At 47.2% G+C, this 25,085-nt stretch overlaps 1 protein-coding gene across 1 annotated transcript; it reads right to left on the minus strand.

Annotated features, from left to right (window-relative positions):
- Positions 1–1,125: 1,125 nt before the first annotated feature.
- THOC5 (THO complex subunit 5) lies at positions 1,126–24,488 on the minus strand. Its single transcript, XM_060685127.2, has 20 exons — positions 24,358–24,488; positions 22,703–22,812; positions 20,418–20,561; positions 20,049–20,162; positions 18,860–18,957; positions 16,337–16,483; positions 15,703–15,817; positions 14,538–14,670; positions 13,202–13,279; positions 11,728–11,768; positions 11,379–11,478; positions 10,231–10,339; positions 9,693–9,794; positions 8,831–8,927; positions 8,525–8,639; positions 7,265–7,368; positions 6,257–6,344; positions 4,830–4,945; positions 3,393–3,583; positions 1,126–1,444 (listed from the first exon to the last, which is right to left on the minus strand). The coding sequence occupies exons 2-20, from the start codon at positions 22,796–22,798 to the stop codon at positions 1,381–1,383; spliced, it is 2,052 nt and encodes a 683-aa protein (XP_060541110.2). The 5' UTR covers positions 22,799–22,812; positions 24,358–24,488; the 3' UTR covers positions 1,126–1,380.
- Between the last annotated feature and the right edge of the window lie 597 nt (positions 24,489–25,085).

The following is a 25,085-nucleotide window of genomic DNA, read 5'->3' on the forward strand; positions in this document are numbered from 1 at the left end:
AAGCACCTGAAGGCAGGATAAGAAACAACGGAGGGAAACTAATCCAGGAGAGAAGCAACCTGGAATTAAGGAGAAACTTCGTTAAGAGTGAAGACAATTAACCAGTGGAACAGCTGGCCACCAGAAGTTGTGGGTGCTCCATCACTGGAGGTTTTAAAGAAGAGGTTGGACAACCAATTGTCTGAAATGATATAGAGTCTCCTGCTTGAGAAGAGGGCTGGACTAGAAGACCTCCAAGGTCCCTTCCAGCTTTGTTCCGATTCCGAATCTTGATGCTGGGGATGGAGACGGCCAGTTTCTCTCTCCCCCACCCCACCCCGACAGTCTCCCCCCACCCCCACCCCTTTGCAATTCCATCACATTCTCTTGGAGGAGGTGATATCCAGTTTGGAACAGATTCTGCAACCCTGCACCTTTGTCGGGAGTTGCCAAATTTCCCACCTGGCTGCAGTTTTCATCTGCTTTGCTAAAAACCCTGCATTTTTTCTGGCTTGGGGACTGTTCTGACCTAGGCGTTGACCCAAACCACGAAGCAGACTCCTTGTCCCGACAAAAAAAACCCTTTTTATTTAGTGACTGTGAATTCTTCTTAGTCACATCCAGCAAAGTCTTTCAAGGGAGAATTTACAGTCGCAGACCTTATCGGGCTTGGAGAGCTGCCAGGCCGATATCTTCAAAACTTGGCAAGGAGTCACGAACCAATTAAGCGAACTAATTGTCTCCTGCAAACTCCACTCCCCTTTCGCTCCTTTTTTATTCCCTCTGGGAGGGGCCATTCACCGTCCACCTGTGGCTTTACTCCTGAGTCGACCCTTGTTCTTTAGCTGTTCCCTTCGACTGGCAGCTCTGTGCATGCACACACTGGGAACAGGCTCCAGCTATTCTTCTGCCCCACTGATGTCCGACTACGAAGGCAGCTGACAACTGTTAGACGGCCCTGGCCCTCTCTCTGCCTTCGATGCAGAGCGTTCATCAGAGCCTTCCCCAGACTCCAGGACTGGCCCATGTTCCTCCCCAACCTCCTCACTGTCCGAGTCTGCCACTAACACCTGCATGAAAACCGCCAAGCTCAGAAAGCACCGAGGACCCCCACCCCACCCCCCCACACACAGTTCAACCCCCAGCTACAAATATCCTCCTTTATTGGTTCAAAATATTTAATACGTCAGGACTTCAAATGTACCCTTTACTCAATTTTAATGCCTTCGGAACGATTTCCACAAGAGATGGGAGGAATGGCTGCTTGGCTTCTCTTCTCCGGTGCGGCTTCAGCAGGACGAAGCTGAAATCCATCAGAAATGCATCAGTTCCAGACCCCAAAATAATCCCCTTCGCTTGGGAAGCGTGGCCTAGTGGGACTCGCAGCTGCTGCTGCTGGGCTCAGCGATGGCTGAAGAAGCCTTGAGGATGGTTGTATTTGAAGGGTTTCAACCGGCTGGGCCCCCTAGGGAAGAAGGGAGATTTCAAAAGGGAGGGTCGCAGGACCCTAAGAATAAACGCTCTGTATGGCCCTCGCGCACCGTCCCCACAGATTTAAGAAGTTACATTTGTAAAACGACCGATTTCATCTTTGCAAGCCGCCCAGAGTCTCCTCTGGACGAGACGGACAGCGTACGGGTCAAACAATGATTTCCCCCATTGATCGAAGACCCACAGACTAACAAGAGCTGCAAGCAAGCCAGGAGAAACAGAAAGGTATTTTAAGTCCGGGAAAAGCATCAACGCAAGCCACCTTTCACGCGTTATAAAACAACAAAACGACGAGATCATGTATTGGCATCTCTGCCGTTAATAGTTTCTGGACTATTAAGTCTGGAAATCTCAATTCATGTTAAACCCTAAGCTTCTAGTCCTCATGATTCGCCTCGCCGTGGCCCCTTTCGCCGCAGGACAATTCAACGAGGGGTAACTTTGTGTTCCTTTAGGTTCGAGCCTTCTCAAATTAGAAGTGGGGCGGTAGCGTACTTCAGCGGTTAAGACGCTGGGTTTGTCAGCTGGAAAGCCAGGGTTCGAGACCCGAGTGCCGCGTGATGGGGTGAACTCCCGTCCTCGCTCCAGCTCCTGCCCACTTAGCAGTTCAAAAGCATGCAAAGGCGAGTAGATCAATAGGTACCACTTCGGCATGAAAGTAACAACGCTCTGCGACGTCACGCTGGTCATATGACTGCGGAAATGTCTTCGGACAGCGCTGACTCAACGGCCGCGAAACGGAGATGAGCAGCGCCCCCTAGAGTCGGCAATGACTAGTGGAGTCAAATCCGCAGGGACTTCTTTTATCTTATTTTTTTTTGCCAAGTTAGAAGTCCTTGAGGTTGGGGTGAGCTGCAATTCCTCTCTCGAGTTACCCCTTATTTCTCTTGAGTAATCTTGAGTTGAATCCAGGGGTGGGCTGCTGGGGATTCGGGAGAATCTCTAGCTAAGATTCTGTGCAGTTTGGAGAACCTCCAAATCCCACTACTGGCTGGCCCCACCCCGTCCCTCCCAGGAGTCCCCACGTGGCCCATTCAGGTAAGTGCAGGGTGCACACGGAGGCTCAGGGAGGGCGAAAAATGGGCCTACCAGACGTTCGGGAGCCTGGGGAGGCAGTTTTCACCCTCCTGGATGCTCGAGGAAAGCCTCCAGAGTCCGGGGAGGGCAAAAACACCACCCCCCGTCGTGCAGGAGGCCAACTAGGCCACACCCACTGTTAGGATACGGTTTGAGCCTAACAAGTTGTCCAGGCAATATAAGTGTACTGTAACTTTAATCTGTAAATGTATTCTGTGACTTTAAAGTTTTACTGCTGAATCATTATAACGCTGAGTCATGCTGTAATTAGATAATCGTTGGTTGCGAATGTATTTAAGCAAGGTATTGTAACGTGTTCACTTGCTGAGGTGATATGCTACCATTGTGTGTGGAGCTGATGATATGCTACCATTGAGAGGAGTTGCTATCTGTAATCATCGTTTGATTGGATCTGCTACCATCGTGGTTTGTGGAACCAGAGTGAGTTTGTTATTCTAACCAACTACTGTCTGTTTGGTAAGAAGGTATCTGTAACTACTGGATTGATTTAACTGGCAAAGACTTGGAATTTGTTTAAAGACTATGAGACTGTTTTTTCTACTATAAAGTAAGCTTTTGATAAACCAGTTTGCATATCTCTTATTCATCGCTCTCAGCAACGTTTCCTTGTGCATTTACTCTGCTGGTTGGTAACACAACACCAATATCCTTAACACCCACCATGGCCCGCCCACCCAGCAACCGGGCAGAGAACCCCTTGCTAAAATTTTGGGAAGCCCACCCCCGGTTGAATCGTCATGCAGCGAGTTACCCGCCGCAAGATAGCCAGGGAGAGTCGCCCCATTCCGTTCTGCCAGATTTCCCTGGCTCCCGAAACGGCTTACCTGGCCAAGCGCAGGCACATTTTCTCCTGGGGAAATTCCTTAGGCCCCTCCACGCTGTTGTCGTGCGTCTCCGTCTCCAGGTACACATCCAGGACAACGCAAAGGCGTTGCAACTGGTTGGTGAGGAGTTGGTAGCCCGGCTTGGGGCCGCTGAGTTCTTTGTAACAGACGTTGACCTCACTCTCCATGGCCTAAAAAGCAAAGAAGGGGGGAAGCATGAAGGAGAGGCTGAAAAATAAACCCTTTGACCTTCCAAATCTGTGCTTCTCAGCCTAGGAAACTTTTTTTTTCCCCCAAAAAAAAGGTTTTTTTATTTTTATTTCTCATAAACACATTTACCTGTACAATCATTTCCATCATTTTTCATTCATCTTTTCTTTTAACTTTCATTTTTCATTTTTACTTTTCCGGGGCTGCTCTTTTACCCTTTACCTTTACTCTAACCTTTCTTCTCCTCCTCCCCTTCTCTTCCTTCCTCTCTCTTCTTCTACTTCCTTTGTTCTTCCTCTCCTTCTCTTTCCTACTTCCCCTTCCATTCCCCCACTCCTCTCTTCTTCTCCCCCTTCTAGCCTTCTCCTCTGCTCCTCTTTCCCCTCCCTTTTCTTCCTCTCCTTTTCCCTTTCTTCTTTCTCTCCCTCTCCTCTCCTCTTTCCTCCCTTCCTCTCTCTCTACTCCTTCCCCTCTCTCTTGTTGTTTCCCTTTTCAGTTCTATCTAAAGTGGTATTCGAGCAGCCCCAATTTTCTAATTATCTTTATTCTCATTTCAATTTCTTATTCGATTAATATTTATTTTTATTTCATCATTTGTGTACATTTTTACAATATCTCATTTCCCCCCCCCTTTTCCCACTCCCCTTTCTCATTTTACTTGGCACCATCTGAGTATCTATTTTTTAAATTGTTTTTGTCACTGTGTTTTTTTGTATTTGCCAGCTGTGCTTGAACTCTAAGACTTTCCGTAGCTGATCAGAACTCTTATCTCTAAGCTAACTGCGCATGTCCACATTCTTTCTTCCACATTCTTTCACTTTCTTCTAACTTTCTTTGTTCGCCTGCCAAGAGGTACGGCAGGAACGCTGCCAAGATGTAATTAATTGGCTAGTAAGATGTTTTTTACTTTCTTTATAATAAAATGTGTTTCTTAGAATATATCTCGGGTTTATTTTCTTAAGGTATACTTGCAAGGAAAGGCCACGATCCATTCTCTAATCAAGGTGCAATTACCCAAAAGCAGAATGGGATTAATTGCCACCCTGACAGTTTTCTCCCATCTGTTCTCTATCTATTTTATCTCTACACCCTTATTCATATTTCCTTTCTAACCAATCAGAATGTCTCGAAATACACCGACTCCTCTTTATCTTTTATTCTCGGGAACTTTTGTGTGGACTACAACTCCCAGAATCCCCCAGCCCCGTTCCCCTGTCTCGCACCTACCCGAATGTTGTCATCGTTGGTGTTGGTTTTTTCTCCTTTCCAGTTCAAGCACAGGCTGAAGACGGGCGGGATGGAGGAATAGCCGGGGTTCAAAACCACGGCGACCTGGAGCTTGGCTGCGGCCGAGATGGAAGCAAGACGACGGTTTAGCAAGGATACCTCTTCTGACACGCAACCACACTTTCCATCACAAACAAACATCTCCGATCCCAAAGCTCCAAGGACCGGAAGTTGGCAAACAGGCCGTTTTCGGCCTCCAGAGGATCTCCGGGGAGGCTGTTTTGGTCCTCCCAAGGCTCCTAGAAAGGCTCTGGAGCACGAGGAGAGCAAAAAATAGGCCTTCCCCACCCCCACCAGGCCCTCCGGAGGTAGGAAACAGCCTGTTTCCCTATTGCAGGTGGGCCCAGAAGGCCCGAAAATCATGCACACGCTGGAGCTGAGCTCGCGTGCCCACCAATATGTGGCATGCGTGCTACCTGTGGCACGCTCCCCATCATGGTCCCAGGAACTCTATAAAATACACTCAGGATCTCAGCTCAGCCCCCTCTTAAGACAGCTGGCAAATGGGCTGTTGGGTTTCTAAACAAAGTATAGGTGGACCTCAATTTAGGACCACAGTGGAGCCCAAAATTTATGTCGTTAAGTGAGAATTTATTGAGTTTTGCCCCATTTTACGACATTTCGTGCTAAGTGAACCACTGCAATGGTTAAGTTATGGTAGTAAGCAATAGCCCTTAGACTTATATACCACTTCACAGCACTTTCCAGCCCTCTCTAAACGGTTTACAGAGTCGGCCTCTCGCCCCCCAACAATCTGGGTCCTCATTTTTCCCACCTCGGAAGGACGGAAGGCTGAGTCAACCTTGAGCCTGGTGAGATTCGAACTACCAAATTGCAGGCAGCCGGCAGGCAGCAGAAGTCGCCTGCAGTACTGCACTCTAACCACTGCGCCACCGCGGCTCACATTCACTGTTAAAGTGAATCCGGCTTCCTCATTGACTTTGCTTGTCAAGACGGTCGCAGAAGCGGATCACGTTCTGCGTGGTTTGCGTTTTCCGTCTGGTCTACCCCTGAGGGCTGATGTGAATCTCGCTTTGGCCTCAAGATTTTATTCCTCTGTTCTCTCGCCTGCGTCTCTTCCTTCTGCCTCCCAAGTTGCTTCTCGCAGCCCATTACAGAATCCAGTTTCAGCTTCATAAGGATCAAACTGGGGACCCCCAAGTTCTACTGCTGAAGATCAGGGTCTCCAGAGGAACGACCACTGCAGCCCACTCCCCACCTTAGCAACTGTGCTTTGTGGTGTATCTTCCCTTGCTGCACTGGGGATGAAACATTCCGCTTTCTTAGCAGTAGTAACAACTACTAGGCATCTTCTCAACCTCTAGTGTGGGAAAGAGGAACCCACAGGAGAAAAGACGCAAGCTCACCGGTGCCTCTTTCGATCAGGGCCAAGTAATAGAGGTGAGTATCTTCGGCCAAACCGGACTCAACCACGTCTTTAGTGTAAGGCAGCTCCTAGAGGGAGGAAAGTCAGAAATGCTTTTAGAGTCACAAACATGAGGGTGCTAACGTATTTCCCCGAAAATAAGGACCCAAGCAAAACACAAGCTCTAGTGTGATTTTTTTTCAGGATGCTCGTAATATAAGCCCCACCCCAAAAATAAGCCCCAGTTAAGATCGTCGGCCAGATGGATGCATTTATTTATTTTATTTATTTATTGGTTCGATTTATATGCTGCCCTTTTCTGGAAACTTAGGGCGGCTTACAATGTGTTAAGCAATAGCCTTCATACTTTTGTATATACTTGCTTAGTAGGGCTTTCGGCCCCCCCTAAGCGGTGTTTTTTTTTTTTATTTATACAAAGTCAGTTTATTGCCCCCACAATCCGGGTCCTCATTTTACCTACCTCGGAAGGATGGAAGGCTGAGTCAACCTTGAGCCTGGTGAGATTCGAACTTGCAATAATTGCAGGCAGCTGGTGCTACTAAACAGCACTTCAGTCTGCTGCGCCACCAAGGCTATCTGTACTTGTCTATTTTTTCACTTAAGAAAAAGCTTCTTATAAAGGAGAATAAAAGGTAATGGTAAAGGTTCCCCTCGCACATATGTGCTAGTTGTTCCTGACTCTAGGGGGCGGTGCTCATCTCCGTTTCAAAGCCGAAGAGCCAGCGCTGTCCGAAGACGTCTCCGTGGTCATGTGGCCGGCATGACTCAACGCCAAAGGCACACAGAACGCTGTTCCCTTCCCACCAAAAGTGGTCCCTATTTTTCTACTTGCATTTTTTACCTGCTTTCGAACTGCTAGGTTGGCAGAAGCTGGGACAAGTCACGGGAGCTCACACCGTTACGCGGCACTAGGGATTCGAACTGCTGAACTGCCAACCTTTTGATCGACAAGCTCAGCGTCTTAGCCACTGAGCCATCGTGTACTTACCAAGTAATCTTCGTAAGTGAGGGACATCCACTTCACCAAATGTGACACAATCTTGGTGGGGAAGAGGTGCTGAGACTCAGGGGAGACGGGCAAAATGCCATGTTCTGGAGGCGACAAGAAAGGAGGTAAGGGGTCCCCATAGAAGACGATTCTTGCAAAGGACCAAAGAGAAGCTTTCTTCTTCGGTCCCTGAGAACCATCATGTTCTTCTTCTACAAGAGTCTCCAACCTTGCCAATGTTAAGACTTGTGGACTTCAACTCCCAGAATCCCTCAGCCAGCCTCCCAAGAATTCTGGGAGTTGAAGTCCACAAGTTTCAAAATGTTGTGGCCCACCAGAGGCCAGTGGAGCTGGCAGTGGATTCGGACAGCGATGAGGCTGAGGAAGAACATGGGCCAGTCCTGGAGGCTGGGGAAGGCGCGGATGAGGGCTCTGCGTCAGAGGCAGAGATGGGGCCAGGGCCATCGGGGAGTGATGTGCGGACTTCGGAGCCTCCAGAGGCTGACAGTAGAGAGGTAAGAGGAACAGGAGGAGCCTGTTCCTAGTGCACGTATGAAAAGAGCTGCCAGAAGGCAGGAGCAGCTAAAGCAAAAAGGACGACTCGGGAGTAAGGCCAAGAGATGATTGGCCCCTCCCATAAGGCTTAAAAGACCAGCAACAGCTCTTAGGCTCTTTCCCGGAAAACAACGTTGAGAGATTTGCTTGTTGTTTCACTGTATTCATTTCTTGTTGGCGTCTTCTGCTTCTGAACTTTTGCCAAGAAAAGCCTTTGGCAGGTTGCCTAATTATCCCAAGGTCGGTGATAAATGGAGGGATGGTGTTTTGAAGAATTTGCTTTAATTTAGTTTGGACTACGCTGAGAATGAGTTAATTCTCAGCTGTTCTAACAAAGTCTGTTTTCGAACTGTTTGTATTTAATACTAACTACTTGGGGCCTGGGTCACAACATACTCAAGGCCCGAGACCTTTATTGCACCCAGAATTCTGGGAGTTGAAGTCCACAGGTTATTTAAAGTTGCTAAGGTCAGACACCTCTTGATTATAGGACGTTGGGCAGCCATTTGTCCAGGATAAAATAAGGTCTCGTGCCTTGCGTAGCAGATTGGATGAGAGGACCTCCAAGGTCCCCTATGATACTATTGATATTACTGCATCGAGGTTACTATATATATGCTCAGAAGTGGAAAAAGTTTGACGCTGTTCAAAACGGAGTTTCCCCCCCCCTTTTGCTAAGAGAACGGGAGAGTCCCAACGACTCACCGAGGGAAGCAAATTGCTTGTGAAGGGCCAGGCGCGACTCCAACCTCGTTTTGAGCAGTTTCATGGTCCTCTCCATGTGGCTAGCACTCAGCGAGTTATCGGCGACCACAGGGTTCTGTCAACAAGACAAAATTATTCTTTGACATTCTTGGCAGCTGTTAATGCAATCAATTAACAGCCGTTGTTGGAAAAGACTGGTTTCTTTAGTAAACTAAGGTTTGAACGGACTTGGTGTGTGCTGCGTTCTTTGGGGTCCGTAGCTGGGGCAGAACAAAGAGCTTTGGGGAGGCTTCCGTGCACACCTACCTGGGGTTGGTCCTTGGGGAAGTGCAAGCCTCCCAATTTTTGCACCCACACGTATGGGTGGCCCAGTTCAGGCACGTAGTCGTTCAGGGTGAGGATGCTGGAAAGGGGAGAGAAGAAGGGATGAGGACAATCAACAACTGTTGGAGCCATCTTGGTGATTTTGCCCATCCGGGTAGTCCTTGATTTACGACCGCCACTGAACCCAAAATTCCGTGCTAAGCCAGAGAGTTGTTGAGTTTTGCTCCATCTTATGACCTTTCCTGCCACGGTGGTTAAGTTGACTTTGTGTCAAGTTTCCGAAAGATGCCCTAATTCATTCATGAGCCATGATCCAAACTTCAAAGGAAATATAGTCATTTATTAGGAGCAACATTCCGGCAATACTGGGATGCAGTTAGGACTGATCCTCCGTAGATTTACGTTCCCCTATGACCCTGTCTCTCCCCTCCTCTCTGGCCATGTCATAAATCACATTCTCCAATTAACCTCTTTGGCTGGCTGTGAAACCTAACACCCTCCTTCTGATTGCGGTCGGAAAGAATGTATGGAATGCACTTCAGTTCTCCCTCCCTCCTGCTCATGGCAACTTGAAAGCTTTGCAAGTTGACACTTTGCTTGTCAGAAGGTCACAAAAGGGCATCGCAGGACCCCCCGGGACATTGCAACCGTCATAAATATGAGCCAGTTGCCAAGCGTCTTAATTTTGATCCCGTGACTGTGGGGATATGGCAACGGTCATAAGTGTGAAAACAGACATGACTCATTTTTAACTGTGCGGTTGTTCTTAGACAAATGGATGTAAAATCAAGGACTATCTGCACCATTGGGGTAATGGCAGCTCCCTTTCTCCCTACTGGCTTACCCCACTTTGTCGAACTGGAACTGGTTGGCGGGGTTTGGGGTCCTCTTTCCGTGGTCCCCAGGATAGAGGCAGCTCAGAAGAGAATCAGGGCACAGCAGGTCCCTAAGGAAAAAATCCAGGAGGGGGAAAGAAAGGGATCAGTCAGTTTCAGGCCCTGATGCCTCAGATAGAAAGCCCCTACAGAGAGTGGTGAGGACAGTGGAGATTATAGGAAGTTCACTTCCCATTATTCAGGATGCTGCTTATAAGCGCTATGTGCTCAGAGCTTGAAGCATCATTAGAGACCCCACACACCCACTTCTGCAGCTGCCCTTCAGTCCCAATTCTGCTCCATCGCCTGCCTTTTTTCTGGTCCTTTGAACTGGAAACATCCCTGAGTCACCAGCAGAGTTTCACACCCCAAATCCAAGCAGAAGAGACAGGTTCTTGACATGAAAAGCTGGTAGCCACAATGGATTTAACAGCTATCCTGCTATCTCCTCACATCTTGTATTCAAGCCAATTTGAGTTTCTCAGCAGATCCCCAGGAACAGCTCACCCAGCGCTGATGGGCACCGTCATCTCCGTGGCTGCCGTCATCTTGGCCTTGACGGTCAGGACGTTGAGGTTCATCAAGTAGTAAAAGGTCAGGAGCAGCAAACTGCCATCTGCAAGGACACAGCCAGGGTCATTCTTCCAAGCACAGAAAGGGTCTTCGTATGTGTTTGTACATGTACGTACACAGTTTCAGTTCTCCAGAATGGAGTCCCAGCACATATCCTCATTGCTAAAGAAAGAGACTCCAGGAAGGAAAATGAGCTGGCTGAGGAATTCTGGGAGTTGAAGTCCACAAGTCTTAAACTTGCCAAGTTTGGAGACCCCTGATCTACACTACTGCAGCAAATGATCATCAATCTACTGTTGGGATTAGAGTATGAAAGCCGAGGAAATGGTTAAAAAAAATGGAATGGAAGCGAGTCCATGCTTTTTAATATTAAGGGCCCTGTGGGAATAGTCAAACAAATGAAGATGGTAGCCATGATGGTACAATCTAAGTTCCCAAAGTTCATTGTAGCTGCCAACTTGATTTGTTAGTCATACTCTATTGGGTCTTGATGATGAATGCTGTTTTTATTACTGGAGTGGTTCAGTATGTATTGTTCCAATTTTGAGTTGTCTAGAAAAGAGCTGCCTTCCAATCCAATGACTCAACTCAACCCAACTCAACTCAACTCAACTCAATACAACACAATTTAACCCAACTTAACTCAACTTCTCAACTCAACCCAACCCAACTTAATCCAATCCAACCCAACCTAGCCCAACTTTACTCAACTCCTCAATTTAACTCAAGTCAACTTCTCAAGTCAACCCAGCTCAACTCAATTTAACCCAACCCAACTCAACCTAATTTAACTCAACTCAATTTAACTGAACAACTTCTCAACTCAACTCAACCCAACTTAACTCAACCCAACTTAACTCAACCCAACTTAACTCAATTTCTCAATTCAACACAACTTAACTCAATTTCTCAACTCAACATAACCCAACATAACCCAACATAACCCAACATAACCCAACATAACCCAACCCAAATCAAATCAAATCAAATCAAATCAAATCAAATCAAATCAAATCAACTCAACTCCCAGATTGGGAACACAAAGCGGCAATAAAAACTGATAAATCCTTTGATTTTCCTACCTTTACATTTCAAGTTAATGGTGACGGACAGAGGGTGCCTCTTCAGCATCTCTTTCCGCTTGTCATCCAGCTGCACCCCCAAAGTTGGTCGGCGACGTTTCTACGGGGGGGAGGAAAACCAAAGTGTTTAATTCCATAAAATAGAGATGCTGTAGCACATCCTGCGCAGACTTTGGGGATTGTACTGATGTTTTCTAAAACTCCCTTCCAGCATTATCAATCTATGATTTATTAGCTTCCACGGTTAATGGAAAGGGACACCCCAAAACAGGAAAAAGGGATCTGTTAAGAGGCTCAGGCAGGAGGTATTGGCAACCCTTCTGTTCTCAGCCGTGGCCCCCAGCCTCACCGTAGTCTGCTCCTCCTCCACGTCGGAATCGCTCTCGTCGTCTGGGAATACAAAACAAAACCAAACATTAGAAGAGAAAACCTGGACAGCCTCAACATCTCAAAAGCCTGTGTGGTTTGCCACTTATCTTGCAAGGAAAGAAGTTTCATGAGAGAGGCACTGATGGGGAAAAACCTAAAAACTCTTACAGCAGCGTGCAGTGTTTGGATCAAAAGTGAGCAGAGACCCTAGCAATAAAGCAATAATGCCTTGATAAGGCCCCCCATGGAATATGGCATCCAGTTTTGGTCGCCTCGATGTAAAAAAGATGTAGAGACTCTAGAAAGAGTACAGAGAAGAGCAACAAAGAGGATTAGGGGACTGGAGGCTAAAACATAGGAAGAACGGTTGCAGGAACTGGGTACGTCTAGTTTAATGAAAAGGAGGACTAGGGGAGACATGATATCAGTCTTCTGATATCTCAGGGGCTGCCACAAAGAAGAGGGAGTCAAGCTATTCTTCAAAGCACCTGAGGGTCGGACAAGAAGCAACGGATGGAAACTAATCAAGGAGAGAAACAACCTGGAATTAAGGAGAAATTTCCTGATAGTTAGAACAATTAATCAGTGGAACAACTTGCCTCCAGAAGTTGTGAATGCTCCAACACTGGAAGTTTTTATGAAGAAGTTGGATAACCATTTGTCTGAAGTGGTGTAGGGTTTCCTGCCTGAGCAGAGGGTTGGTCTAGAAGACCTTCAAGGTCCCTTCCAGATTCTATTCTATTCCATTCCATTCCATTCCATTTTATAATATTCTTTAATAGTCTATTCTATTCTATTCTATTCTATTCTATTCTATTCTATTCTATTCTATTCTATTCTATTCTATTCTATTCTATTCTATTCTATTCTATTCTGCTTGGATAATAGCTATTTTGAACAGAATTTACTGTAATTACTTGTGGGAAAGCTGAGCATTTTAAGGGTCAAAATACCCACCAAAAATTGGGATTGCCTGATCTGCCGAGGCACTTATTTCCGAGGCTACGGGAAGCCCTTCGGCTTACAACCATAATCAAGCCCAACGTATCTGCTGCTAAGCGAAACATTGGTTAATTCGCCCCGTTTTACGCCCCTTTCTTGCCACCGTCGTTCAGCCAACCACCGCTGTCATTAAGTCAAGTCACAGGGTTGTTAAGCGAATCCGGCTACCCCGTTGATTTGGCTCGTCGGAAGGTCGCCGAAGGGGAATCACATGACGCCCCTCCCTGGGGGGGGGGGGACAACACGGCAACTGTCATAAATACGAGTCAGTTGCCGAGGGTCTGAATTTGGACCACAGGGATGATGATGATGCAAACGGTCGTAAGTCACTTCCCCCCCCCAAAGCTGTTGTGACTTTCAACGGTCACTAAACGAATGGTTGTAAGTTGAGGACTAGCTGCAATAACCAATCCTCTGGCAGTAGCCTCAGAACCAGCAATGCCAGCGCTTACCCTGAGAGTCCTCCGGAGGTTTGCAAAGAGCTTTGGCTTCCTCTACGTTTCCTTCGATAGCCGCGGCCAGCTTCTTATCTGGGGGGAGGAGAGAAAAACATCTTAGATCCCCTTTCCTGCAAAGACCCCTGGAAGGTTCACCTAAGCGCGTCCACCTTCTAAAAGAGGAAACCATTGGCCCCCCGAGTAGGTCTTGTCTAGCCCAGGATGTCAGATGTCTCTCACTGGCCCACGACAGCTTCCCCTAAAGCTCCCTTGGCATCGGCAGCTGGAGATGCAACTATGAAGAACGTTGGTCAAATCTGTATTCTTCAAATAAGGTGAGATCACCTTTACTGTCATTTTACTGTGGGCATACCAGCACATGTTAATTCTGTTCTTAAAAGTGTATATATACGTAACACGCATGCAGACATGTTTATCTCTCTCTCTCTCTCTCTCTCATCATCTCATCCATCCATCCATGTTATCTATCTATCTATCTATCTATCTATCTATCTATCTATCTATCCATCCTATCTACCTATCATCCATCCATCCAACTATCAACTATCCAACCATCCATCCATCCATCCACCTACCTATCCATCCATCATCTATCATCTCTCTCTTATGTATCATCTGTCATCCATCCATCCATCCATCCATCCATCCATCCATCCATCCATCCAATCATCTCCCATCCATCCTATCTATCTATCTATCTATCTATCTATCTATCTATCTATCTATCTACCTATCTACCTATCTACCTACTTACCTACCTATCCATCCATCATCTATCTTCTATCATCTCTCTCTTATGTATCATCTTTCTCATCCATCCATCCATCCAATCATCTCATCCATCTATCCATCTTATCTCCCATCCATCCATCCATCCATCCATCCATCCATCCATCCATCCATCCATCCATCCAATCTACCTATCTATCTATCTATCTATCTATCTATCTATCTATCTATCTATCATCTATCTATCTATCATCTATCTCTCTCATGTATCATCTCTCTCTCTCCATCCATCCACCCATCCACCCACCATCCTTCTCTCTCTCTCTCCTCAACTTACAACAGTTCATTTAGTGACCAGGTAGCCCCATGTGGTTGGTAAATCACCTCATCTGAGCCCTAATCTAGCAAGCTGCACACATCCAGCCTAGGAATCCTGGAGAAGAAAGGGAAGTCAACCAGATAGCCCCGTGCGGTGGATATATCTCCATTTAAGCTTTGGCCTTCAGCCCGAGCTGCGAAGAGAAATCGGACCCTGCTTTTCCTTCGGGGTGGGTGTGGGTGGGAGAGAACCTTCAAAGCTGGCCAATTCCAGGCTACTCACCACAGGCCTGGCCGTAGGCGCTGGCTTGGACAAAGAGGACGTAGAGTGGGGGTGGGAGATGCCTGGCTGTTTCATATTGCTTGTGAACTTGGTCGAAAGGCATGGCAAAGTACTCCTGGACAGGAAGAGAGGCCTGGGAGGAAACAGGAAGGGGGGTGGGGGAAAGTCAGCTTGCAGGGGTTATCAGCAGGGAGGGGTTGAAAAAAAAAAAAGTGAAAAGGGAGGCCACGATAGGGCAAATTATAAAACTATTCTATATAGGTTAAGTCGCAGCCAGCATGGGGTATTCTGGGAGCTGAAGTTCACAGGTTGTTGACGTTGGACACCCTGTACTAACCTAGAATGGCTCGGTTTACCTCATGCCATAAGCTCAAAATGAACTGTTGTGGCTTGTCGGTTGCCGGCCCCTCCAGCAGCCGACTCAGAGGAAGAGGAGGGGGTGTGGGAGTCAGGGCCAGCATCAGGGCAACCTGAGAGCTCCAAGGGGGGAATGGAGCTGGCAGAGAGAGAGAGAGAGAGACGGAGCCTGGGCCATCCGTCAGCCCTCAGATGGAGAGTCAACAGCCCCCAGGTCTGGAGGTGGCTGATGAGGAGGAGGAGGAACAGCTGGGTCCAGTGCCTGACGCACGGATGCACAGAAGGCAGAGGAGAGGAGAACAGTGGAAATCTATGGGCTGATCCTCAGGATGAAAGAGCCACCGCTGCTAGCGAAGCTCTGGGGATAAAAGGGGGCGGAGATGAATAGATGTGACAGACAATTATTCATCTCCCTGTCGGCCGGACCTGTTAGCCTGCAGTGAGAGAAACTTTTTGCCAGGGCTGCTGGCGCTCCTAATAAAGGGAACATTTATTTAACTTCAGAGGGTTTGTCGTGTTTGGGGAGCTAGGTCAGGACACAAACCAAGCCACCATATGCGATAGGGATGCAAATAACCCGTCCAGAATTAACAGGATCGAAATTAACAGAAAATTGAAATTCGAGGATGTAAAGACTGAGCGAGAACGCACCTGAAGAGGAAAAGGAAATGACTAATGAGAAACAAGAAAAAGAGAAGGGTAATGAAGAAGACAAAGATAAAGAGACTGACTATGGAAAACTAAACAATATTAAGTATGGACAGAATTAACAGGATCATCTAAAGGCTGTCGGACGAAAGGAACCTGCCTGCATGATGCTGTTAAGCCGAGGCTGGAGATTGCTCAGATATTCTTTCTTCACTTCTATCTCTTTGAGGATCTTCTCTTTGTTGGCTAAACTTTCTTCGTACTTCTCTGCCAGCCTGTGGAAAAGGAGATATACGATTAGGAGGGTTATAAAAACCATCCTCACGGTTGCCGCCTCGATTTGCGGAAGGCTTCCTTTTTATGAAAACGAAAGTGTTTTAAAAAAAAAAGCAGACTAAACAGGCAGCATGGATGACGCAGGGCAGTATAGGGGGAGAGGATGGTTTCCACGGGACCAATATTTATTTATTTATTTATTTATTTAACAAGCTGTACCCGGCCACCCTTTGCCGTGGCTCAGTCTTGCGGGTATACAATCTTAGGTGTAGTGGCTCATTACAGAAAATGAAGAACGCAATATAAAACATGGAAACAATGAATATCCCCATTAAAAAAGGAACAAAGACAGCTGAGGAAGGAGCAACGTGGAGCAGAGTGGAAATGGAATCGTCTCTTAATCCACGAACCATCTCCAGAATGACACCCGCCCATTAAGGGGCACAATGTCCCGGAGGGTGGGAGCCACCGCAAAAAAAGGCTCCTCCTTCCTTGTCGCCGGAGGCCGCCCTACTCACCGTTTGCGCTGCTCCAGTTCCCAGTCGAGGCGAGAGAGGGTTTGCTCGTGGGGGTCGTGGAGCGTAATGTCCGATTTGCTGATTTCGGGAGGGGCCTCCGTATAAAACTCGTCCACGCTCACCAGCTCAATCTCCTCGTGCTTCGATCTGTGCCGAGGGGCAGAAAGGAATTTCAAATTATTAATTATTATTTTATTATTTCAATTTATATGCCGCCCTTCTCCGAAGACTCAGGGCGGTTTACAATGCACTATCTCTGTTTCCCTCCCAAGAAATAAAAGAAAAGGTTAAAATGGTGCTGCCTAACAAACCTTGGAAAGTTTCCTATGTGTGGACTTAAACTCCCAGAATTCCCATTCATGGCTGGCTGGGGTATTCTGGGAGTTGAAGTCCACACCATTGCAAACTTCCCAAGGTTGAGAGACGCAGGGCTAGAAAAATACAAGTGCTTTCCTCCCAACCCCTAAAGTTTTTTATTTTATAACACATAAAAATTCCATTTTCAGTTAAACAGTGCTTTGTCTGGGTACAAATAGTTTTAGGAAATAGTAATCAAAGTATTTACAGCGATGTTCATTAGGTTGGTATTGATTCTATAATGATAATCATAACCATAACAATAATAATAGTTTGCTTATCCATTTTTAACATAACTTCCTTATATCATAGGGGACGCGGTGGCTCAGTGGCTAAGAACTGAGCTTGTCGATCGAAAGGCCGGCAGTTCAGCGGTTCGAGTCCCTAGTGCTGCGCAACGGAGTGAGCTTCCGTGACTTGTCCCAGCTTCTGCCAACCTAGCAGTTCAAAAGCACGTAAAAAAAAATGCAAGTAGAAAAATAGGGACCAGCTTTGGTGGGAAGGGAACAGCGTTCCGTGGGCCTTTGGCGTTGAGTCATGCCGGCCACACGACCACGGAGACGTCTTTGGACAGCGCTGGCTCTTTGGCTTTGAAACGGAGATGAGCACCGCCCCCTAGAGTCGGGAACGACTAGCACAGATGTGCGAGGGGAACCTTTACCGTTTACCCTTATATCATTGGTCCTTTCCTTATATTTCCATTTTTCTTACTCGTGTTCTTTTATCAGCTAACCATTGATAAAATAAATCCCAAGTCAAAAAAAATATTCGGTTTCTTTCTTTTATCAAACTGCTTTTTAACTTTGGAGAGAGATCGAGTTCAGCAGCCAAAGAAATGAAAATCCTTCCTTTCTCCATTTTGAACCGAGTTGAATATTTACAAGTGTGATTAGATACACAAGGAATTAGTCTGCAGCACAAAAGCACTCCGTGTACATGCAAAGCAACAAATAATACCAATAAAAAGGGGAAGAAAAGATAATAGAATAGAATTCTTTATTGGCCAAGTGTGGTTGGACACACAAGGAATTTAATAATATGGATAAACAATAATACAGGTAATCCTTGAGTTACGGCCACAACTGAGCCAAAATTTCTGTTGCTGGGCGACAGTGTTGTTAAGTGAGTTTTGCCCGCCTTTCTCGCCACGGTTGTTAAGTGAATCTGAATTTCCCGCTGCTTGTCAGACGGTCGCAAAAGGGGATCATGAGATCCCGGGGCACTCCAACCGTCATAAATATGAAGCGGATGCCAAGCGGCTGAATTTGGATCACGGATGCTGCAAAGGTTGCGACTGCGAAAAACGGTCGTTAAGTGTGAAAAACGGTCAAAGTCTTTTTTTTTTCCAATGCCGTTGCGACTTCGAACGGTCGGTAAATGAATCGCGAAGCCGAGGAAGATCTGTGCTGCATCAGCTCCGCAGGGGTCCAACGGACACATTTTTTTTTCTTCTCGAGCTTTTGTCAACCACTGCACTCACGCTCAGCAAGAAACGAAGTACGATCGAACCGCTTCAGGGGGCGGGGGGGCTCCGTGTTGGGAGTTTGTGGCCGGCAGGAGGAACAATTGTTGATCAATGAATTCCGGTTTTGTTCGGGTGGGTCAGCTCTTCCTCCGACCTATTCAGTTTCTCCCAATTAAAATAGCGATAGCCCTTAGACTTATAGACCGCTTCACAGTGCTTTCCAGCCCTCTCTAAGCGGTTTACAGAGTCAGCCTCTTGCCCCCCAACAATCTGGGTCCTCATTTTACCCACCTCGGAAGGGCGGAAGGCTGAGTCAACCTGAGCTGGTCAGGATCGAACTCCTGGCAGTGGGCAGAGTTAGCCTGCCATACTGTTACAGCAATAGTAATAGCACTTAGACTTATATACCGCTTCATAGTGTTTTTACAGCCCTCTCTAAGCGGTTTACAGAGTCAGCCTCTTGCCCCCCAACAATCTGGGTCCTCATTTTACCCACCTCGGAAGGAGGGAAGGCTGAGTCGACCTTGAGCCTGGTGAGATTCGAACTGCCGAACTGCAGGAAAGCCGGCAGTCAGAAGAAGTCGCCTGTAGTCCTGCACTCTAACCACTGCGCCACCGCGGCTCTTAATCTTAAATCTTAAACGTCCACCCTGTTGCCTTCCGTTATGTCCGTGTCACCCCCCCCCCCCGGGTGGACTTACTTGAACTCCAAACACTTTGTGATCTCCTTCTGCAAATGCATCACTTCGTAGAGTAAATTTTGGAGCTGGAGGTGATAAGCATCGACTTTCTGTTTTGCCTGTATCCACAACAGAAAGAGAGGCCGAAGTTGCCACGTTAGGGAGTCAAGATCAAAGTTAACCCCAAGCTTTTCGGGTTGGTGGCACAGAGAGAGAGGAGGGGAAATGGCTTTGTGGGAGGAGCTCGTGCGAGCAGGGCAGAGGTGGGTTTCAGCAGGTTCTGACCAGTTCTGGAGAACCGGTAGCAGAAATTCTGAGTAGTTCAGAGAACCGGTAGTAAAAATTCTGACTGGCCCCGCCCCTATTCTCTGCCTCCCAAATCCCAGCTGATCAGGAAGAAATGGGGATTTTGCAGTATCCTTCCCCTGGAATGGGGAGGGAATGGGGATTTTACAGTATCCTTCCCCTGGAATGGGGAGAGAATGGGGATTTTGCAGTATCCTTCCCTGGAGTGAGGAGGGAATGAGGATTTTACAGTATCCTTCCCCTGGAATGGGGAAGGAATGGGGATTTTGCAGTATCCTTCCCTGGAGTGAGGAGGGAATGAGGATTTTACAGTATCCTTCCCCTGGAGTGGGGAGGGAATGGAGATTTTGCAGTATCCTTCCCTGGAGTGGGGAGGGAATGGGGATTTTGCAGTATCCTTCCCCTAGAGTGGGGAGGGAATGAGGATTTTACAGTACCCTTCCCCTGGAATGGGGAGGGAATGAGGATTTTACAGTATCCTTCCCCTGGAATGGGGAAGGAATGGGGATTTTGCAGTATCCTTCTCTTGGAGTGGGGAGGGAATGGGGATTTTGCAGTATCCTTCCCCTGGAATGGGGATTTTACAGTATCCTTCCCCCGGAATGGGGATTTTACAGTACCCTTCGCCTGGAATGGGGATTTTAGTCTCCCTCCCCTGCCATGCCCACCAAGCCACACCCACACAACCGGTAGTAAAAATTTTTGAAACCCACCACTGGAGCTGGGCTGTGTATGTGGGCACACACATGGGCACCGGCCAGCTACTCACAAGGCCCGGTGGCCAATAAGTCGTGGCCCGGTAGGGGGCTGCGGCCCACAGGTTGCAAACCCTCCCGCAGAGTCCCAGTGTAGTCCATTTATTCCACCCTTCCCTGCGTCTTCTCCTCTTTAGACCCGGCCGCACCTCGTGAGTCTGGTCCCTCCCCTTCTTCAGCCGAATATGAGCCAAGCGGTTGAGCTTCTTCAGAGTCATGAAGTGGACGCAGCTCTGGATCCGTCGCTCTTCGATCTCCGCGGCCTGGGAAAACAGAAAGGGGCGTGGATTTACCAGATCCCGTGGCGTGGATTTTGGAAGCTCAAGGGGATCAACTTGTACAGCAGTTAAGGCAGTTAATTAACAGCCGTTGTTGTAAAAAACCTGGTTTATTTAGTAAACTAAGGTTTGAACGGACTTTTGTTTTGTGCTGCGTTCTTTGGGGTCCGTAGCTGGGGCAGAACAGTGTGTGTGTGTGTGTGTGTGTGTCTGTTTGATCACACCCGGTGTGTGGCTTACACTGTCTTTGTGCCCTTTGCTCTTCAGTTCCTGGATCTCCGCCATCAGCCTCTGAAGATCCTGGCACGTCTGTTTGTACAGCTCGTAATCTCGGTTTGGGTCTCGCAGTTCCACCTCGGCCTCTTCGCTGTAGTACCTGGCATCCTACGGAGAGGAACGAAGGGGGGGGGGGCTGCTGAACTGGGCAAGCGATTGTCGCTTCGACACAACCGCCGCAGAGCGCAGAGGAAAATCCCTGGGTTCGTTCTTACAGCCTCGTCAAAGCTGATTGCGTTTGAAAAGCTACTTATTAGAGTCATTCATTCGACTGCAAGGTGATCGAACCGGTCAGTCCTAGAGGACAGATTAACAGAGTTGGAAGGGACCTTGTAGGTCATCTAGTCCAATCCCCTGACCAAGCAGGAGACTCTACCCTGACTGCTCTTTAGAAGGCCAGATCCTGAAGAGGAAACTCAAATACTTTGGCCGCCTAATGAGAAGGAAGGAAGGACTCCCTGGAGAAGAGCCGAATGCTGGGAACGATGGAGGGCAAAAGAAGAAGGGGACGGCAGAGAACGAGGTGGCTGGATGGAGTCACTGAAGCAGTCAGCGTGAGCTTCAATGGACTCCAGAGGATGGTGGAGGACAAGAAGGCCTGGAGGAATGTGGTCCATGGGGTCGCGAAGGGTCGGACGTGACTTCGCAACTAACAACGACGTTAGATTTATTCGAATGGCAAGGCCACAAAATTCCTCCTTCATTCAAGGTTGGATCTTCCTCTGATGGAAATGCCAGCCTTGTTCCACCCTCAGGTGGCTTTGGAGAATAATTCACCCCTGGTGATGTTACCTAATTTGGGTCATGAAATATCTGCAAGAAAACAAGCAAGCTCAGAGAGCTTAAGAGGAATGATGGAGTCTGTCATCTGCACCTCCATAACTGTCTGGTTTGGCTTTGCAATCCAACAAGACGGACACAGACTTCAGAGGAGCATTAGAACTGCAGAAAAAACCATGGCTACCAACCTGCCTTCCATGGAGGACCTATGTACTGCACGAATCAAAAAGAGAGCTGGGAAAATATCTATAGACCCCTCGCATCCTGGACATAAACTTTTTCAACTCCTACCCTCAAAACGACACTATAGGGCATGCACACCAGAACAACTAGATACCAAGACAGTTTTTTCCCCAAACGCCATCACTCTGCTAAACAACTAATTCCCACAACAGTGTCAAATAATTTACTAAGAATGTATCAGTATTATTCTTCTCTTTCTTATTAGTATCTATCTCTTCCCACTTATTACTATAACCATGTTGCTTGTATCTTTACAACTTATATTGTTTTTGTTTCCTAGTATGATTTACTAAGCTTATTAGTAACCTTGACTATCACTAAGTGTTGTATCTTTTTATTCTTGATGAATGTGTTTTATTCTCCTTATGTACACTGAGAGTATTTGCACCAAAGACAAATTCCTTGTGTGTCCAATCACACTTGGCCAATAAAGAATTCAATTCCATTCCATTCCTTTTTTCTATTCTATTCTATTCTATTCTATTCTATTCTATTCTATTCTATTCTATTCTATTCTATTCTATTCTACTCTATTCTACTCCATTCCTTTTTTCTCTTCTCTTCTCTTCTCTTCTCTTCTCTTCTACTCTACTCTACTCCATTCCTTTTTTCTCTTCTCTTCTACTCTACTCTACTCCATTCCTTTTTTCTCTTCTCTTCTACTCTACTCTACTCTACTCTACTCAGCTTGTAACACCTCTACATTGTAAGGAAGATGACTTTTGATGGAGATAACACACATTTCGCTGTCAAAGAGAGAAGGGATATTTTAAGTCTAGGACAGACAAATAATATCCAGAAAAGGCTCAGACGGAATCTTCTGAACTAAAAAGGAAGAGAAGGAACAACATATATACACTTCTAGGATTTCGGTTGTTCTATCCAATATCAATAAGTTAATTTTAGCCTTTTTGAATTCCTGGTCTTGGAGGAGACACACGAGACACGGCTGAACAGAGATCCAGAATTAAGCACTGACCCCTGAGTTTGAAACTGTGATTAGTGGTTGGTTTGCCCATAAGCCATGGTGCCTTCATCCTGAACTAACCAGGATACTGATTGCACATTTACCTTCTCCTTCCAGCTTTGATTTGGGATGGAGCAAGGTTGGATCTTGGGGTGGTCCCCTCCTTATATGCACTTCATCAAGTCCAACAGCAGATTCTTCCATAACCCCCCCCCACCCCCACCCCAGGTTTTGCAAGGACTCCTCCTGCGCACTTTACCTGATCAAGGTCCGATCTGCTCCTCTTGCCTTCCTGCGGCCCTCCATCCATGCGAATGACCTTCGGCTTCCGCTTCTTGCTGGATTCGGAGGACATGTCCTTCGGCTTTCCTGGGAAAGAAAGAGAAAGTCCGAACCGGTGGATGGAGGAGCAATCAATCACAGTTGTTATTATTATTAGATTTTTAGCCCGCCTTTTTTTGTCTCATGCTTTTAATAGAAGCAAAAATCGTAAATCAAAGAAAATAAAGATGACGAGAACAGCAAATTGAGAAAAGAGAAAAGGAAAACAGACGGTAAAGAAATGGCTTCAATTTTCTTGCGCTCCCTCTTTAAAGCTACATCGTAATTTCCTTCCTTCCGCAAGTTATCCTTTCTAATCTCCAAACTCATCAATCACAAGTTCATTTTTCTCTTTTTTCTTTCTTTCATCAGCACGAAGTTCGTAAGGGATTTCCAGTCACTAAATGTAACTGTTGATCTGTTGCTAATCAAACAAGTTAATTTTGCTCTGAAGCTCTGGCAGCTTCACCGTTGTGGGTAAATTTGAAGTACTTTATACAATTTTATCCTACATTTTCAAAACTTTTTAAAAAACGTTTTTAAAAATATATCCATCAACTCCAGCCAGGCGGCATACTTAATATTCCTGTCTCCTCTTTTCCCACAATAGCAACCACCCTTGAGAGAGAATGACTGGCCCAAAGTCACCCAATTGGCTTTATATACCTAAGGTGAGACTAGAACTCCCAGTCTCCTGGTGATTGGCCCAAAGTCACCCAATTGGCTTTATATACCTAAGGTGAGACTAGAACTCCCAGTCTCCTGGTGATTGGCCCAAAGTCACCCAATTGGCTTTATATACCTAAGGTGAGACTAGAACTCCCAGTCTCCTGGTGATTGGCCCAAAGTCACCCAATTGGCTTTATATACCTAAGATGAGACTAGAACTCCCAGTCTCCTGGTGATTGGCCCAAAGTCACCCAATTGGCTTTATATACCTAAGGTGAGACTAGAACTCCCAGTCTCCTGGTGATTGGCCCAAAGTCACCCAATTGGCTTTATATACCTAAAGCGGGACTAGAACTCCCAGTCTCCTGGTGATTGGCCCAAAGTGACCCAATTGGCTTTATATGCCTAAGGCGGGACTAGAACTCCCAGTCTCCTGGTGACTGGCCCAAAGTCACCCAATTGGCTTTATAGGCCTTAAGGCGGCACTAGAACTCCCAGTCCCCTGGTGACTGGCCCAAAGTCGCCCAATTGGCTTTATAGGCCTTAAGGCGGGACTAGAACTCCCAGTCTCCTGGTGATTGGCCCAAAGTCACCCAATTGGCTTTATATACCTAAGGCGGGACTAGAACTCCCAGTCCCCTGGTGACTGGCCCAAAGTCGTCCAATTGGCTTTATAGGCCTTAAGGCGGCACTAGAACTCCCAGTCCCCTGGTGATTGGCCCAAAGTCACCCAATTGGCTTTATAGGCCTTAAGGCGGGACTAGAACTCCCAGTCCCCTGGTGATTGGTGATCTCCCCCGATGGGAGAGCGCCCTCTGCACATGGTCAGAGGAACCCTCGCCCGAGGGCCAGCCGAGCCCAGCGCCTCTCGAGGCCACTCAGCCGGGCTCTAGCGGCCTCTCCAGCCCGAGAAAGCGGCCTCACCTCCAGCCGAGGCTCTTCGGCCACCGCAGCTCACTCTCCGCCGCCGCCGCCGCTCCTAACCGCGACCAGGAAGGCCCACCCGGAAGTAAATACCCCCAGTGTGTTCGTGGGGGAGGAGGAAGTTCCGGTTCAGCGGCTAGAGCGTCGCGTCAGTTCTCTTCCGCCCCTAGAAAACGGGACCAGTGGGATTCCGCGCGAGCGGCTAGAGCGTCGCGTCGGCTCTCTTCCGCCCCTAGTGGCAGTAAACGTGAAACGGCGCTCAGGTGGTTGCTTCTTTGTTTGAGGATGGAGGATCTGCTCTTTTTAATCTGTTTTAACTTTGTCACGTGCTCTACCTTCAAGCGAGCCAGGCGTTTTTTTTTTAAGCAGGCGTTAAATAAATTCTGAAATTTTCAACCAGTGATCTTCCCAAGTGTAAAATGAAACCTGTGGTTCTCAGCCTTCAAAACCAACTATTAAAATGGGTTTGGGGAAAAAAATGCAAAGAAGAAAATGCATTTTTCTCTTCTTTGCCTTTTTGCAATGATTAAAATGAGCATTTTTTAATCATTCGCTTAGGATGATTCAAGGTCTGGAGACTAAATTGTATGATCTGGGTATGGGCATGGCTAGTTTGATGAAAAGAAGGACCAGGGGAGACACGATAGCAGTGTTCCAGTATCTCAGGGGCTGCCCCAAAGAAGAGGGAGTCAAGCTATTCTCCAAAGCACCTGAGGGCAGGACAAGAA

Source organism: Pantherophis guttatus, chromosome 17 (assembly GCF_059756535.1).
Source record: "Pantherophis guttatus breed Tessera chromosome 17, ASM5975653v1, whole genome shotgun sequence".
Lineage (NCBI taxonomy): Eukaryota > Metazoa > Chordata > Lepidosauria > Squamata > Colubridae > Pantherophis > Pantherophis guttatus.

Excerpts from the sequence above, each read along its gene's own strand:
- THOC5 (XM_060685127.2), bottom strand. The coding sequence starts at position 22,798 with ATGTCCTCCGAATCCAGCAAGAAGCGGAAGCCGAAGGTCATTCGCATG. Across the intron at positions 20,562-22,702 it reads GCAGATCGGACCTTGATCAG|GATGCCAGGTACTACAGCGA; the intron begins GTAAAGTGCGCA and ends TCCTCTCCGTAG. Across the intron at positions 16,484-18,859 it reads ACAAAGTGTTTGGAGTTCAA|ATCGAAGCACGAGGAGATTG; the intron begins GTAAGTCCACCC and ends CCCTCGGCACAG.